General features: G+C 38.7%; 1 protein-coding gene across 3 annotated transcripts in view; it reads right to left on the bottom strand.

Moving 5' to 3' along the window:
- LRRC56 (leucine rich repeat containing 56) overlaps positions 1 to 15,339 on the bottom strand; it is a 36,858-nt gene that overhangs the window by 17,684 nt on the left and 3,835 nt on the right. For 2 of the 3 annotated variants that reach the window (XM_083427936.1, XM_083427935.1), the window contains 3 exons: positions 12,416 to 12,585; positions 7,788 to 7,875; positions 5,075 to 5,135 (listed from right to left, as the gene is read on the bottom strand). In XM_083427936.1, the coding sequence (XP_083284062.1) occupies positions 5,075 to 5,135; positions 7,788 to 7,875; positions 12,416 to 12,585 (319 nt within the window). Of the gene's footprint in view, positions 1 to 5,074; positions 5,136 to 7,787; positions 7,876 to 12,415; positions 12,586 to 15,339 lie in introns of those variants that run through there. The other variant, XM_083427937.1, reaches the window with a different exon arrangement.

The raw sequence follows: 15,339 nt of genomic DNA, 5'->3' as shown, positions 1-15,339 counted from the left end.
ATCTAGTCCAATCCCAGCAATGCAGGAATATGCAGCTGTCCCTTATGGGAATCAAACCTGCAACCTTGGTGTTATCAGCACCACACTCTAACCAAAAATGTGTCTTTTTCAAATACAGATTAAACTTTGTGGTTGCAATTCTGCTTTTGCCATGTAGTGGAGAAGGGTGTAAAGGGGCTCCTTGTAGGATTCCAGTATAACCCTCCCTCCCTTGGCATGTTGCCCCAAGCACCTTTGGCATGCTGCCCCAGCACTTTTAAGCGGATGTCTTCTACCCCTCCAAGAGCCCAGCGGCCTGGCCCTCCTAGATGGAGCAGTGAGCAGGATGAGATCAGAGAATAGGTGCAAGAGGTCTCCATTTGATGTGAATGTTCTGGTGCTTTCTCAGGATCTCTATGGGAGCACTTGTGCAAATTCAGGGCTTGTCCACATTTGGCTTTAGCATGGATTGGAACCTGCCTGTCTTCTCTCATTAAATCAAGAGTCATCCACATAACATTACCTTCATTCAGCTGCAACTATGCTTATTTCCCAATCTGAATCTGAACTACCTCGATCTAGAGATACTTCAATAAGTGGTGAAATATCCAAAACCACTCCACCCCAGGGAGCAGGCAGATTGCATTGGTTTTATGTAGCTGGGTCAGTTCTACTAACCACCTTTCCACACCCTCTACTTCCCCTTTTAACTTTTCATTTCTTGCAGCTCTGGCACTTATCTCCTGTGGCTCCTCAAATGTCTACTAATTTTCTAAATAAAATAAAATTAAAAAATTAAAAAAATCCTTCCAGTAGCACCTTAGAGACCATATCAATAGCTAACTTAGTTGGTCTCTAAGGTGCTACTGGAAGGAATTTTTAATTTTATTTGTTTAATTTTATTTATTTTGCTTTGTTTTGACTACAGCAGACTAACACGGCTACCTACCTGTAACTAGTACAAATTTTCTGTTTTGTTTTAACACTGATGAGCGCAAAAGCATAAATCTGCACAAGCACTACCACAGCAGAAAACTCCATTAATCTGTACAGATCCATGCTTCAAATTTTCCTATTTTTCTAGTAGACTTCTTTTCCACTAGCAATATGTGTCTGTGTTCTTCTGTTTATCAACTTTGACTACATATACATACATAATTTCTTATATTTGGAATTGAAGGTTTGCAATAATAAATGGAGAAGAAATAGCTGGCATCACTCCATTTTTATGGCTAACTTGTTTGATTTCCTTTTGTAGTAGTAGTAATAATAATAATAATAATAATAATAGTTTCACTTAGTACAGCTTCCAAACTATACTAAAGGATGTAAACAATGGCCTCCATGACCCTCTGCTGGCAGTTTCTGCACATGCCCAGTTTCTGCTCAAATGGAGGGTGTGGAATAAAGAAATTAGAAGGCAGGGAGAAACAACTGGCTGAGCCGTGCTAGAGAATGAGAAAGTCTGTGGTGCCAGGGGGTGGAAAAGTCACTTTTTGCCAATCTGTTTCTGCCAGCACTTCTCTTGAGTCCATGCCAGTATAGTTTACAATGCAAGATAATTACAAGAGCTATGTTTACATTTATTACCCTTTAAAAACATGAATAAAGAGAAGGGAAGATAAACTTGTACAGCACTAAAATAAAAGACTGATTCTGCAAAATCTAAAAAACACAGGGCAGTACATACTAGCAGGTACAGTACTTCCAATGTGAAAAGATAGCCCATATCTAAACATGTTCCATGGGAACCCCTTCAGTACAACTTAGTATTTCTAGTTTGCAGCCTCTGTACAAGTAGGCACTTTTGATCATATTGTTTAATAGTTATTAATATTCCTATGCCTAATAAGTTGTTTAGACCTCCCTCCTAACTCACATATTAATGACCATTACCTCGATTCCTGTTGTAGTGTGTTCTTGAGACGCATGAAAGATTTTTTTTTTGTAAGCTTGCTGCATACATGGGCCTTTTAGCATTAAAGAATACATTTTATAATGTTAATCTATACCTGTGTCTCAAAAGTATCTTTGCCCTAAATTGTCCTTTTGGCTAGATTTCTAACAAAAGAATAATATATCATTTTTCTAGAAAATAAACAAAATAAAATAATAATTTGTAGACTGTGACCAACTTATGAAAATACATTGTATAAACTGCAAGTTTCAAGTTTCAAGCTCTGAATTCATTGTATATTTGTCAATGAGATAATAAGCAATGCAGATTAATTTACTGTCCTTAAGCCACTTTTCTCTTAGTCTGATATTGGAGGGTAATTGTCTTAGAAAACAGATAAGTGACAGACAAGAGTGAAAAACTAACTGTTTATAGATCTCATCTTTCTTGCTGAAGATTATGTTCTACTCCTCGCTGTAACTGATGACTCTTTGGACCACTGTTGCCATGGAGACTGATAAGGATGGGCAACTCTCCTGCCAGCTGCCTAATTACACTATTATCTCCCAATATTCAATTCTTTGCGTTTTCTCAACGGTTGATGATAATTGTTCCTCTCTCATTTCTGACTAAATCACTTAGAACCTACATAACCGCTGGGAGCAACGTGTTGCAGGTGCATTTCAAATTGGTTAGATATGTACGTATCTGTTTTCAGACAGACAGCATCATTTGTGGTATTGGGTTCCTGAATAGAAATCTGGAGGCTTGCAAACTGAGATTAGATCTCTGGTTTGCTGCAAACAGCCATATTTCTAAATATCGCAACCAAAAATGAGGGCAAGAAGGAGGAAAATATAATATCGAGTATCCACCACATTAAATCAGGTGTGGAGAACCTTTGGACCTCCAGATGCTGTTGAACTACAGCTTCCATCTTCCCTGACCATTGGTTATGCTTGCAGGGACTGATGGGAGTTGTAGTTCAGCAATGTCTGGAAGGCCAAAGGTTACCCACACCTGCATTGAATGGAAAGGAAAATGATGAAGATCTGGGAGTTTTCATAAAGAAGAGAACAATCCTTACTACCAGGTTTGATGAAAACCAACCATCTGCCTGCTAAAAGTCCCAGCAGCACAATTCTTTACATTACTCAAAAGTAAAATCCACTGGATTTAATGGGAATTACTCCCATGTTTGTGGATATAGGACTGCAGCCTGATTCTGGGACCAAGATGTTGCAGCAAGGGTGGGCTCCTCACATAGTTTTCAACCTCTGGGCTCTACATAAAGAGACAGGTCAAATAATCTTGAAATTTGATACATAATAAAGCCATCTAAGGTAGTGGCCATCACTATGTCTTTGAGAGCAGAATTCACAGTTGAATTATGTGCCTTGTGACAAATTACTTTTGGGGGGTCTGCCCTCAATCTTCCAACATTCAGCTTTACTGGATGGTCCCGGATTCTAGTATTATGAGAAAAACTTATCTCTATCCAGTTTCTCCATACAGTTCATAATCATACACACCTCTACCATGTTCCCTGGTAGAGTCCTGGTAGGACAACAAGACTCCCTTCACTCCCCAAATTTGCTCAGGAAGGTCAGGCGAACCCTCAGAACAGTGTGTGGGGAGAGGAGAGATCATTCTGTCTGGCAAGGAGAGATGGTTACATTGTCAGAACGACCCATCTACTACCATGTTGGATTCCACCTCTGTACTGTATGTTTATTGGCATTCCTAGCCCTCCAGGCAAATGGCAGCCACTGTACATTAACTGATAAAGCAGTGCAAAGGTGACTCAAAACAAATAGATGGTTTTGTGATATAGTACTCTGAAAATGACAGGTCACTTAATAGTTGAGGATTACTGCATATGCCGAAAGCACAGCTACAGATGCTGCATCTAAAAGAACAGCCTACGTTTTAAGAAAGTATTTATCTAGGATTTTACATATATCCTTTTACTCATCCCTGAAATTAGAAAGCAGAAGCAATTAGATTAAAAACGGTGGCTGTTAGCCAGACTAGAACGAATACCCCATTAGCTTTGAAATATAGTCCTTTTTGCCAGAATCATTAGGGAGATAAGTAACATATGTCATCATGCAAGAGTAAAAGATAGTTTTTTAACTTGCTCTCTTCAGAGAGTGTTCCATGTTTCTCCCTCAATTATTACTTCATAAATCTGATATTACTTGGCTGGAGAGAGATGGATGGAAGCAATAGAGTAAAAGCCTCATAAAATAAGTGTAAAGTAGGAAATTAACAAGGACCTAAAGCAATACCTTTTCATCGCACTCTGTGTACAAAGTCTCCCTACTGACCGCGCAAAAATAAGTAGGCCAACTTCTAGATATTTGAGAAATAAACACACAAATATTGAGAGACTTTGCTGCAATTGCAATGGGAAAAGCGTGGGCTCTCACCCTTGAGATAGGAGAAATAAGGTCACTTTGGTCCTGGCATTAAAAAGAGAGGGCAAAGAGTGTAACAGGTTCAAAAAGGTTTTGTAGTGAGTTCCAAATATGGTTTTACACAAACACTGCCTCCTGCAGGCTGGAGAAGAAAATTCGGTGTTTCTCACAATTACTCTCTGATAGGAACGTTTTCAGGCCTTCTCCCTTGGTATAATTGTGCCTACTGTCTTGTTGCCAAACTCAGCCATAAGTTCTGCTTGCTGTGTTATATGGTCACAGTAGTGCTTTTGCAATTCACCACCACATACTGTATAACAATATTGGATGGAACGACTTACTGTCACTTGGAAAACCATGTGTGGTTCTGTTATTTACAGATCATCAGTAGTGCTTATGTCTTTCTAAAAGGTATCGAAATATATTTGCTCTTTCCATGTGATATTTTGAGAAACAGAAATTTCTTAAGATCGCAAAAGCATTCCACTTCATCCAGTAAAAAAATAATAAAAGTAGAAACCTCACATTTTTCATTTCCAAAGCAGTGCAAAACACACTTAAACACTATGAAAATAACTTGGCCAGTGGAGTGGTAGTCAAATAACATATGGAGGGCCACAAGTTCCCTATTACTGCAATAGAACAACAGTAAGATTTCCCCTGTATATAGCAGATTCAGAACTAGCTCACTCTGGATTATTGAGAGGTGGTGCTATGGGGTGGGGACAGAGAGTGAAAGCGTACTCTGGACTTTACTTTGTGTACTATAGCTCCTTACCTCACTGACATAAGCATGCTGCTATTCAGTTTCAGTTGTTTCAGATTAGGCAGATAAGCACCTATAAGAACAGGGAAGAAAAGGAACAATTTGCAGTTTGGTAAAAGCAGTCTGTGTGCGATCCTCTTAGACATACAATGTCATAACTGCAGTTGTTTTAATGGTACAGCTTATATATTTGTTCACCATAATTTCTGATTGATTCCTGGGGTGCAACATATCTTCTCTGACTAATGCCATATGAAGAATCCATACTAAGAGAAGGCTTGCCTGGAAGTGATCACATACTGTCAGATTATATTTTACATCACTAGTAACGTGACATTTTAAAAGTTACCTTTGAGAACCTCTCCCTGTGTCCTACATCTGTTTCTGCTGGGAAATATTTCCCTCTCACCTCTCAGATTTAAAGAAGATTTGAAAGAAGGATTGTTGCTTGTGGTGTGCACACTCTTCCCATTTTCACCGCTGGTCAAACAGGTTCTGCAGAATGTTGTATTTTGTATGTGTATATATTACAGGAAGCAAAGCCTTTTCAACACTCTCTCAAGGACTGCTGCTTGTATCCAGCCAATGTTTCCTGACTTGTCCATCTCCCCCTCCCTTCAGATTTATCCACACAACCTTAGTTTGTTTGTTTTAAAAGAACTGGGTATTCAGCTAAGTTTTACTCAGAGCAGACTCACTGACTTAATGAACATGACTAAGCTGCATTAATTTCAGTGGGCCTACTCTGAGTAAAACTTAATTAAATACCACCCACTGTATTATCTAGAAATAATTCATTGTTGTGACCATTCACACTTTCAAACAAGATTTTTCTTATTCTGTATGTTACGAATTATTAGGGCCACAACATCTAGTCAAACCATTAATTAAAAACTATTAAAATTAATTAAAAACTATTAAAAATCTTTCAATTGCAAATCTAGCACTTGCAAAAACAAAGATAAGCAATAAGAGTGAAATGTTATTGGGTGTACATGTGTTCTGTATTCTTTTCTGTTCCACCCATATGCAAGTGGGGTGGGGAGTCTCCATTTTGATCTTACAATGCGGTTAAGGTAGAAAATAAGATTCAAATTAATTGTCCAGTTTCTGAATCATTCAATAAGTCTTAAAGTTTTTGTAGCACAAGCATTTTCTTACTGCTGCTAATGTAGATTATTGTTATGCATAGTTTATATGAGCCCATTTCTAGGTCATAATCAGTATTACAAAGCAAATTATTACAGGATAAAGTTCTGTAAGTAATAGGCTTCATGAAACAGATGCACTCGAAATGGTTTCCCCTACGTATGCATATTTAACGAAGGCTATTTTCTTTTTGTCAGAAATCTTCAAGTTCATTTTCTTTCATTAAACTGTTTCTTCACCCAGAGAAGAAGGCAGCCTCAGACAGACAATCAACTTAGTGTGCCTGCCAGGAGGCAAAAATCAAATAAATAAGGGTGTGCCACGGGTAACCTGATTTGTGGCTCTTCCATAAAAAAACCTGGTAGCATAAGGGATGAGTTTACCAACCAGTATTTTCAAATAAGAGCTCATTCAGCTTGCTTTGAATGTAAATCCTGTCAGTATTTAGAAATGAAACCTTTATAAATGCCACCTCCCTCAAGAAAAACCCCAGAAAGAAAGCTGCTCCATTTGGAACTTTTCTACCTCTTTAATATTAAAGAGATTTTCTTTAGCTCCAATGGACATCAGAACAAGCTGCTGGATCAGGCCAATGGCTCATCTAGTCCAGCATCACATTCTCACAGGGACCAACCAGATGGCTGTGGGAAACCCACAAGCGGAAACTAGGTGCAACCGTACGCTCCTCACTAGTGATTACCAGCAATGGACATTCAGCAGCAGACTGTCATTGACAGCCTTTCCTTCCATGAATTTGTCTAATCGTCTTTTAAAGCTAACCACTTGGTGGCCATCACTCTTTCTTGTGGGCAAGAATGCCAACATTTACCGTATTTTTTGCTCTATAAGACTCACCTTTTCCCTCCTAAAAAGTAAGGGAAAATGTGTGTGCGTCTTATGGAGCGAATGCAGGCTGCACAGCTATCCCAGAAGCCAGAACAGCAAGAGGGATTGCTGCTTTCACTGCGCAGCGATCCCTCTTGCTGTTCTGGCTTCTGAGATTCAGAATCTTTTTTTTCTTGTTTTCCTCCTCCAAAAACTAGGTGCGTCTTGTGGTCTGGTGCGTCTTATAGAGCGAAAAATACGGTAATTATCTGGTGTGTGAAGAAGTACTTGCTTTTGTTTGCTCTGAATCTTACAACATTCATCTTCATGGGATGTCCATCAGTTCTAGCATTATGAGAGAGAGAGAGAGAGAGAGAGAAGATTTCTCTATCGACTTTCTCCACACCATGAATGATTTTATGACTCCCTTTAACTCTAAACTGAAAAGCTCCATGTGTCATACCCTCTTCTCATAGGGCAGTTGCTCCATCCCCTTGATCATGTGGGTTGACTTTTCTGAACTTTTTCCAGCTCTACAATACCCTTTTTGAGATGACACAGCCAGAACTTTGCACAGCATTCCAAATGTGGTTACACCCTAGATTTGTATAATGGCATTATGATACGGCAGTTATATTTTTAGTTCCTTTCTAATAACCCTGAGCATGGAATTTACCTTTTCATAGCTGCAGCACAATGGGCTCTAATAAAAGGCTAAGAGGGTCTAAGCCAGAATAAAATGTTTTCTCACCAAAGTTTCCAAGGCTGTTCTCTCTTGTGTCTACATGCATCTCTAGAGCTTTCACTTGACGCAGATCATCTAGCCCAGTCAGTGTTTTCTACAACAATAAGCAAAGAGTATGAAACTTGTATCCTTTATCATAATATTCTACAAAGAAATTAGTATTCTGCTAGTAATGCAGTCCTACACAAAGGCCCCAAACTTGATGTTTAGCTTCTGTGCTAAACATCCATACAGCTTTGGTTTTCTACAGAAGGGTGGGAAATATGTAGCAATACGACAGAGAATTAGAAAGAGAAAGAAAAACAGCTGAGATGCTTGGGTAAAGTCTAAGTTTCCCAGAACTGATGGGAAGTTGGTAGTGCTCAACTTGAAACCTCTTTCGAGAGACAAACAGCACAATCTTAACAGTGTTAAAATCTACTAAGAAGAAAGTTATATTGAATTCAATGAGGTTTACTCCCAGATAAGTGTGGTTAGCATTGCAGTTTAAAATAGGAAAATATAGTCACTAGAGACAAGAAGTAGACAAAGTTGTTTCCTTTTTTCCTTTATATGACACCTTAGACCTGCAGTCAACGTGTAAGTGTTGGCTTTTTCGCAGTATAGTAGTGCAGAGAGCTTGCATTAAAAAGAAAAGGGACTCAAAAATAACTTAAACAAGGTTTTAATAAGAAAAACAAAAACTCCTTAAACACTAAATACATCTACAAACAAACCAGACCCAACCACCAACCCATCCCCCAGGGTAAATGGCAGAGCTAGGTGCTGCTCCTTATATACTGCACCCAATTCCTGATGCAGCTTAATCAATGCAACTCAGCAGCACCTGCTATGGTTCACAGCTGTAAAGCTGGATCTCGTCAGCTTGCTCTGGCCCTTGCTCCGGCCCCTTAAAGGTATACACATCGGGTGAAACAATGATGAACCTTTAGATTTAAAGAAACAGTTCAACAGTAAGGCTTTGCAGGAACCATGTAGGACACCACCTATTTAGCATACCATTCTGAAGGGCACCTAAAGCCCTCGGCGTCAACATATATATATTAATGTAAGACTTCTGCTCTATAACAAAAGAGGCAGAACTCTATTAAAAGATTAATATTAGTATAAATGTTTTTAAATGTACAAATGTTCAATTAAAAAAGAATTAACAAAGTGGAAAAAGGAAAGGGAAAGCACATAGATGGGATAGCATCTCTTCTTAGATTGCATATGTCATGCAATACAATAGTTTCAACAGGGAACAAAATTCTCCCCCTCACATCACCTTTCTATAAAACTTCAACAACTGTCTGAAATGTTTTTCAACTGGTTCATTCTGTCTGTGGCCTCCCTGTCAAATGCATTTATCTCAACTTTGAAAATAATCTGCCAAGAAAAAAGGAAGTAATTCTGTCTTTAAAATATTAGATAGAACCCACTAACTTTAGTTTTCTGTGAAAAACAGTACAGTTAAGTGCATATCCCCAGATGCCATCAAATCTATTATTCAGAGAAAAGCATTTCTTCTATCATCTGTTTGCATATGCATATATGTGCACATTCCAGTCCTAAAAATAAATGACCACAATTTATGAAAATCAGCAATCCGGGTACTAAAAGTTAGTCACTGAACAAAATATAATTTACAATGATATAAATTGAAACACCACATTCTCAATTGTGCGTACTAATAAATCAAATTTAATAATGGAAAGTAAATGAGGGTAGGCACACTATGCAGAGCAAAAAAATCCTAAGCACTAGAAGACTTAATAGACTCAGAATAACCAACACTTTTTCAAGTTTATTTCATAGAATCGTAGAATCATTCTACAACCATGAGGACTAGAAACTTGCTTTTTACTACAAACTTATACACTGTCCAGCACTAGCTGTTGTAGTACGATACTGACTGTATGCTCAATGCATGATTCATACTGGACTCATCTTCTGTTTTCAGAGAGGACAGAAAAAGATATAAATGCATAAGGATACGCACAAGGAAATACGCTCACTGCAGTAATAAATATGCTGAGCAAACTGGTTTGAAACTGTCTATACACTACCACACCCAAGAGTAAGTAGGATATGGACCTAAAGTTTTGAAAGAGGAAAGGAAAAGTCAGGCACGCACAGCTTCAATTTTAAAATAGTGTCTTCTTTCTGAAAGGCTAACAGAGTCTTCTCCCAGCTATAAAAAATGCTAAGACTGTGTAAGTGTGTTGGTGAGAAAATGATTTCCTGCTACTGTTCCATTAAAGAGTTCTAAACACTAAAAAGGACATAATGGAAATTTGTTTCTAATCAATTAGTTGAACAGCAGTGCTATTTTTAAACTTGAAAAAGCAAAAGGAAGTTAACAGTATGGAAGCAGCTGCTTCAACCTGAGCAACAAGAGGTCAAATAATAGTTACATTAGACTTGTTATTAAAGCGTGCTGCAAACATAGTTAGCGTTTCCTTGGCAATATTGTATATCTATATTTTAAAAAACAGGAAGCGACTGCTCCAACAATGCCCACTCAAAACTTTCAGGCCAAAGGAAAGTCCCTATTAGGCAAAAAAGAATGCAACTGCCAAAGGTAAGTACTGCATTACAAAAATCTTGACACATGAAAACTTGAAGAGTTTGAGTTGGTGCTAAAACCAAATTAGTTATTTTCATTGCTTTTTTTCTAAAAAAAAAAATGTTCAAGGGTACTCTCATTTTCCTACTCATATTGAAATACTGCCCCTCAATGAGGCCAATCTTAGATTCACAAAATGTTTAGGGGTATGCGTACCCCTGCATACCCCTAGAAAAAAGCACTGGTTGTTTTATTTATTTATAATATTTCTTATCCACGCTTCACCATAACATCCCATAACAGGCCACAACAATATATTATACAACTATAAACACAGATAAAACTGTTGCTGCTATAAACAAGCAAGGCCATTCTAAATGGAACAGAACAATATACATTCAACAAAACGAAATGCCTTAACTGTCAAAGACCAGGGTAGAGAGGTGTGTCTTCAGCATAGGGCAAAAGCTGTACAATGAAGGGGCTGTTCACACCCCTGTAGGAGGGAGTTCCACAGTTTAGGGACTGACACAGAGAAAGCTCCCTCCTGAGTTGCAATTCCCTACACTTCTGAGGAAGGTGGAAGTACCACAAGAACCCCCAAGAAGGTCAGCAGGGATGGAAGCAGGCCCCAAATATTTGAAGGGCTAAATTGTTTAGGACTGAAGCCTCACCAGTCATGGCTCTTGCTGGGTTGTTTCATTTCAGACTGCAGATAGGGGATCAAACCAATTTTACTAGCTCTGTATGTAAAATGAGATGCTTTTTTTTTTAATGTGGGAGAGCATTAAACATTTCATCTCCCATCCCTGCAACAGTGAGATCAGATTGGACGTTTGCTAATCTGTTACAGCTTTCAGAGTATGTTGATCAGGGCAAGGACATCCTGATGGTTTTACACCCTACACTTTCCAAATAAAATGCTTTCACTCTAAAAGCAATTGCTGTTTTGATAAAGATGTCAACCTTCCCACGCCCTTGCTTCTATTACATCTCTTAGTGAAATTTCACTTGATAGTCTGCTTCTCGCTGATAGAGGCATGGCATCTGAAGGGAAAAGTCTATGCACTGAAATCCCCAAATTTCTTTTAAAATCAAAGTTTCCCTTCCTTCAACTGCCAGACAGAAAGAAAAGGAAATGGCCCACAAGCAGCCTTGCTGAAGCTCCTTTCCCACAGAAAACCCTGTCTACCACTGCATGTTGCTGCCTGTTTTCCATCATCTTCATCCCATCAAAATGCAGCCTGTTGTCTAGCTATCCCCCTGCCAGCAGATGTGAGCCATTTCCAGTGCACCCCAGGCCTTTCCCAGCCCTTAATTAGTAACCGAGTAAATAATGCATGCTGCAACATAAAAACTGCATAGTCACAAGGGAATCCAGACTCATGCCCTTTCCTACGGCACGATTATTTTACCAACACAAAACGTTATTCAAATATTAACAAAATAGGAAAGTTTATCTCCTTTGCACAACACACAGGAAGCAGTGTTTTACATTGGCTCTTCTGTGGACAATGAAAAGTGGATGAAGGGATGCTTCAGGTCAGCGGTAGGTCCCAGGAGCAGTCCATGCAGTTATTGCTTTTAAAGCTATCAGGTAGCAACAAGCAAGCCTCAAAGAGTGTGAGTGAGATGCTGGACAAACTGCACTGACATTCAAGGTTGACAATACCATGCTAGAGGAAGCCCACTAGCATAACAAACTGAGTGATTTATATGTGCCAAATGTATGACCCATATATTGAGGCAGCTCTCTGCCTCTCTTATTCAGGGATGTTGATCATATTTGCGATGTTAGAATATAGACTGTTTTAATCCTTTTGCTATTAAACAGAAATAAGGTTACTGTAAAATAGGACCTTTTAATCCTTCTCTGTAGGATCTGATTAATACTCACATTGGTCATATTTGTTTATGGAAGTGCCTGAGAGGTAGCCAGGAGTACCAAAAGCATCTTTCAGTAGTCCAAGTTGACTGGAAGTCTATCAGATATGCCACAGTAATGCAATGTATATCAGCAAGCCTAATTTGATTGTTTCCATTCCAGAAATCTCATTCCAGATGCATTAAATTGGTAGCTACTTACCAGTTTGTTGGGGGAAAGATATTCATTCACAAGTAGTTCTTCATCATCATCTTTAATTGATGGACTGGGATTCAGGAGACCTTGCCGACCCAAATCTGTGACCCGAACTGTAGCAGAACCTGGTCTTGAGACTCGGCCTAATTTCCAGTTTAGGTCCATCCCAGAATGTCCTAAACATTAACCACAGAAAGAGAAACTTGTTTGGTTTCAGCACTTACTTCTTACATTCTTAAGTCAAAGTCAGTCTGATGCATCTAGACAGTGTGGTGTTAAAATTGCAATGACATTGAAAACAGGTATAAAATATTCCACCTATACACCCTGAATTTCACATTTCATTACATATATGTAACTGTGATACATTACAGTTTCTGGGCAAAAAAATAAAAAACTATTCAACCGCCACTGTTCCTTTTAGATTATATTCACCCACAAATGCTTAGTCATTCCAAGAACCAATAACAAACAAAACTGTCAATTAATAGCCATAAAAGACTATAAAACAACTATGAAAGAATTATATTCTACATTCAACCCAGAAATTAAAGTAGCATTAAAAACTTTACTTGTTTAGAGAAAAATGAAAGAAATTCACCTAGTTCATTTATTTAAAAAGTAAAGGGTTTATACAATCTCATCATCGGAACCCTGAAATTACATAACAATGTGAAAGCATAAGAAGAGCTCTGCTGGATCAGATCCATCTAGTCCAGCATAATATTTTTACGGTGTTCAAACAGATGCCTATAGGAAGGCCACAAGCAGCAGCTGAGTACAATAGCAACTCTCTCCACTCGCGATTCCCAGCAACTAGTATACAAATAATAGAACACAGTTCTCATGGTTAGTATTAATTGAGAGCCCCATCCTTCATGAATTTGTCTAATTCTCTTTAAAGTCATTCAAGTTCACTCTGTCTTGTAAGAACACATTCCAAAGTTTAACTATGCACTTTATAAACTGCATGCTCTGAATCTTCCAACATCAGTTTTGTTGGAAGACCCTGCATTCCAGTATAATGATACCCACTTCTTGCAAACCATGTATAAATCAGACACACCTTTAATGTGTCCTCCCTTGCTTGCAGTGTTTGAAGTTTCCATGGCTCTAGGCACATTTTGCGACAGGGAATTTCATTAGCGCGAGCTGTTTCTGAGCTCGGTGCAGTACTGCGCCTAAGATTTCAGATTAAAACTGCAGAGTGGAAGGAAAGGAGGACCTTATTCTGCCTTCCCACTTCCATCTACTCTCTGAAGCCTGGAGTATAGACCCTCTTAAGAATATTAGGGGGGTGGGCAGGGGAAGGACTAAACCATGTGGAAAATGAACATAATATTTTAGCTGCAGTTCATTCATTTTCAGCTTTGCATTCGTTATAAAAAAAACCACGCCTAGACATTCTGTTGTTGCGCCCATAACCTAGGTTTAAGGTGCCATTTAGCTCCTAGCTTTCATATTTCAGTTTCTAACACTGCCGCATACTAGGCTGACATTTTCATCAGAAACTCAAGTGCTCTTTCCTGGTCAATCACCAGTTACCACAAATTCAAAACCATAGGGTCATAAATTGAACTGCCCTGATACCTCCTGGTATAGGCCGATATATAAATTTAATAAATAATAAATATATAAATTATGAATGGGAGCAAGATCTTGCCATTCTACCTCCTGATGGGTGAAAAAGCATTGAATTTATTTAAATTGGGAGAAGTTGTAAAATAATCCTATATAAGAAGACACCAAATGCAATGGTGAGAATGCATAAATCACTAGACGGTGCGCCTAAAGAGTTAATCAACACACGAGAAATAAAATTATTTATTTCACTGCTACCAAATACTACAGTTGCCGTGCAGAATGCCCTCTTATCTCTGAAACATGTATTAGAGCAACACTTACTTATGGTTTGACAAGAAAATCAATTCGTGGTTTAATATCTGAAGTTACGCTCCTGATTTTATACTTCCCAATATCGATCTGTTACTTGTAATTGCTTTACAACTGAATTAGCAAGCAGAACAACATTTTCTCCAGCTCCATATGTGTAAAACGCAATAAAGTTAACAGTGGAGCAATTAAAAGATAGCCCAAAGTAGAATCTTTTTGTGTAGCAAAACCGCTGCACAAAAGGACCACACCCATGGTAGCTTTATAGAGAGACCACTTCCCCCTTTTCAGTACAACTAGATTGCAGGCAAGAAGAGAAACATTTCAAGTGCCTAATGACCTGAGCTTCTCATGGCCAAAAAGATATTTCTGTCATAGACTGTAATACAGCAGTAGAACCTTGAAACGAGTAACAGGGTTCAATGAGAGCAATTTGTAGAGTTACTGAACTGTAAAGTGGCAGAGAAGAGATTTACATACTGTTATTGAAAACTGCTAAACTCGTATAGTGCCACAGATTCATTGTTAAATCTGTATCAATTTATGGAAGTGGCTTGGGCAGGGGCAGGACGGAGATAGTGGTGTCCTCCATCCGGTGGCAGCAGTATTGTGCTCATTGAAATGTGGCTGGGGTGAAGTGGTGACAGAAAAGATGGAGGACTTCCAGGTTGGCAGCTGCAGTTTTGAATGAGTGTGTGCACCTGCTGGCCTGCAACCACCTTGGAGCACTCCTAATTTTGCCATCTCACCACCTTCCTGTCCCAGTGAGTGCTGTGCGACTGGAAGCATGCCGCCACCCACTGTGAATATGCAGTTCAATATTTTATTATATATTGGGTTTTTCAATTTCAACTATACAACAGTACTTCTAAACTGCTCTTAGGTCTGACATAGGATAGACAAAATAGTAGCATCTTTTGTTGGAACGTCAAGTTGAGAAGTTGCCAACCTTTTTGGGTCACTGGGAACATTTGGGATTCTGATAAAGTATGCCAAATGCCAGTCACATAATAGTTGCTATGAGGGTAAGGCATAAC

The sequence above is a fragment of the Podarcis tiliguerta genome (assembly GCF_965153285.1).
Source record: "Podarcis tiliguerta genome assembly, chromosome: 1".
Taxonomy (NCBI): Eukaryota; Metazoa; Chordata; class Lepidosauria; order Squamata; family Lacertidae; genus Podarcis; species Podarcis tiliguerta.
Note: the sequence above shows the minus strand (reverse complement) of the source record. Positions and strands in the feature narration are given on the sequence as shown.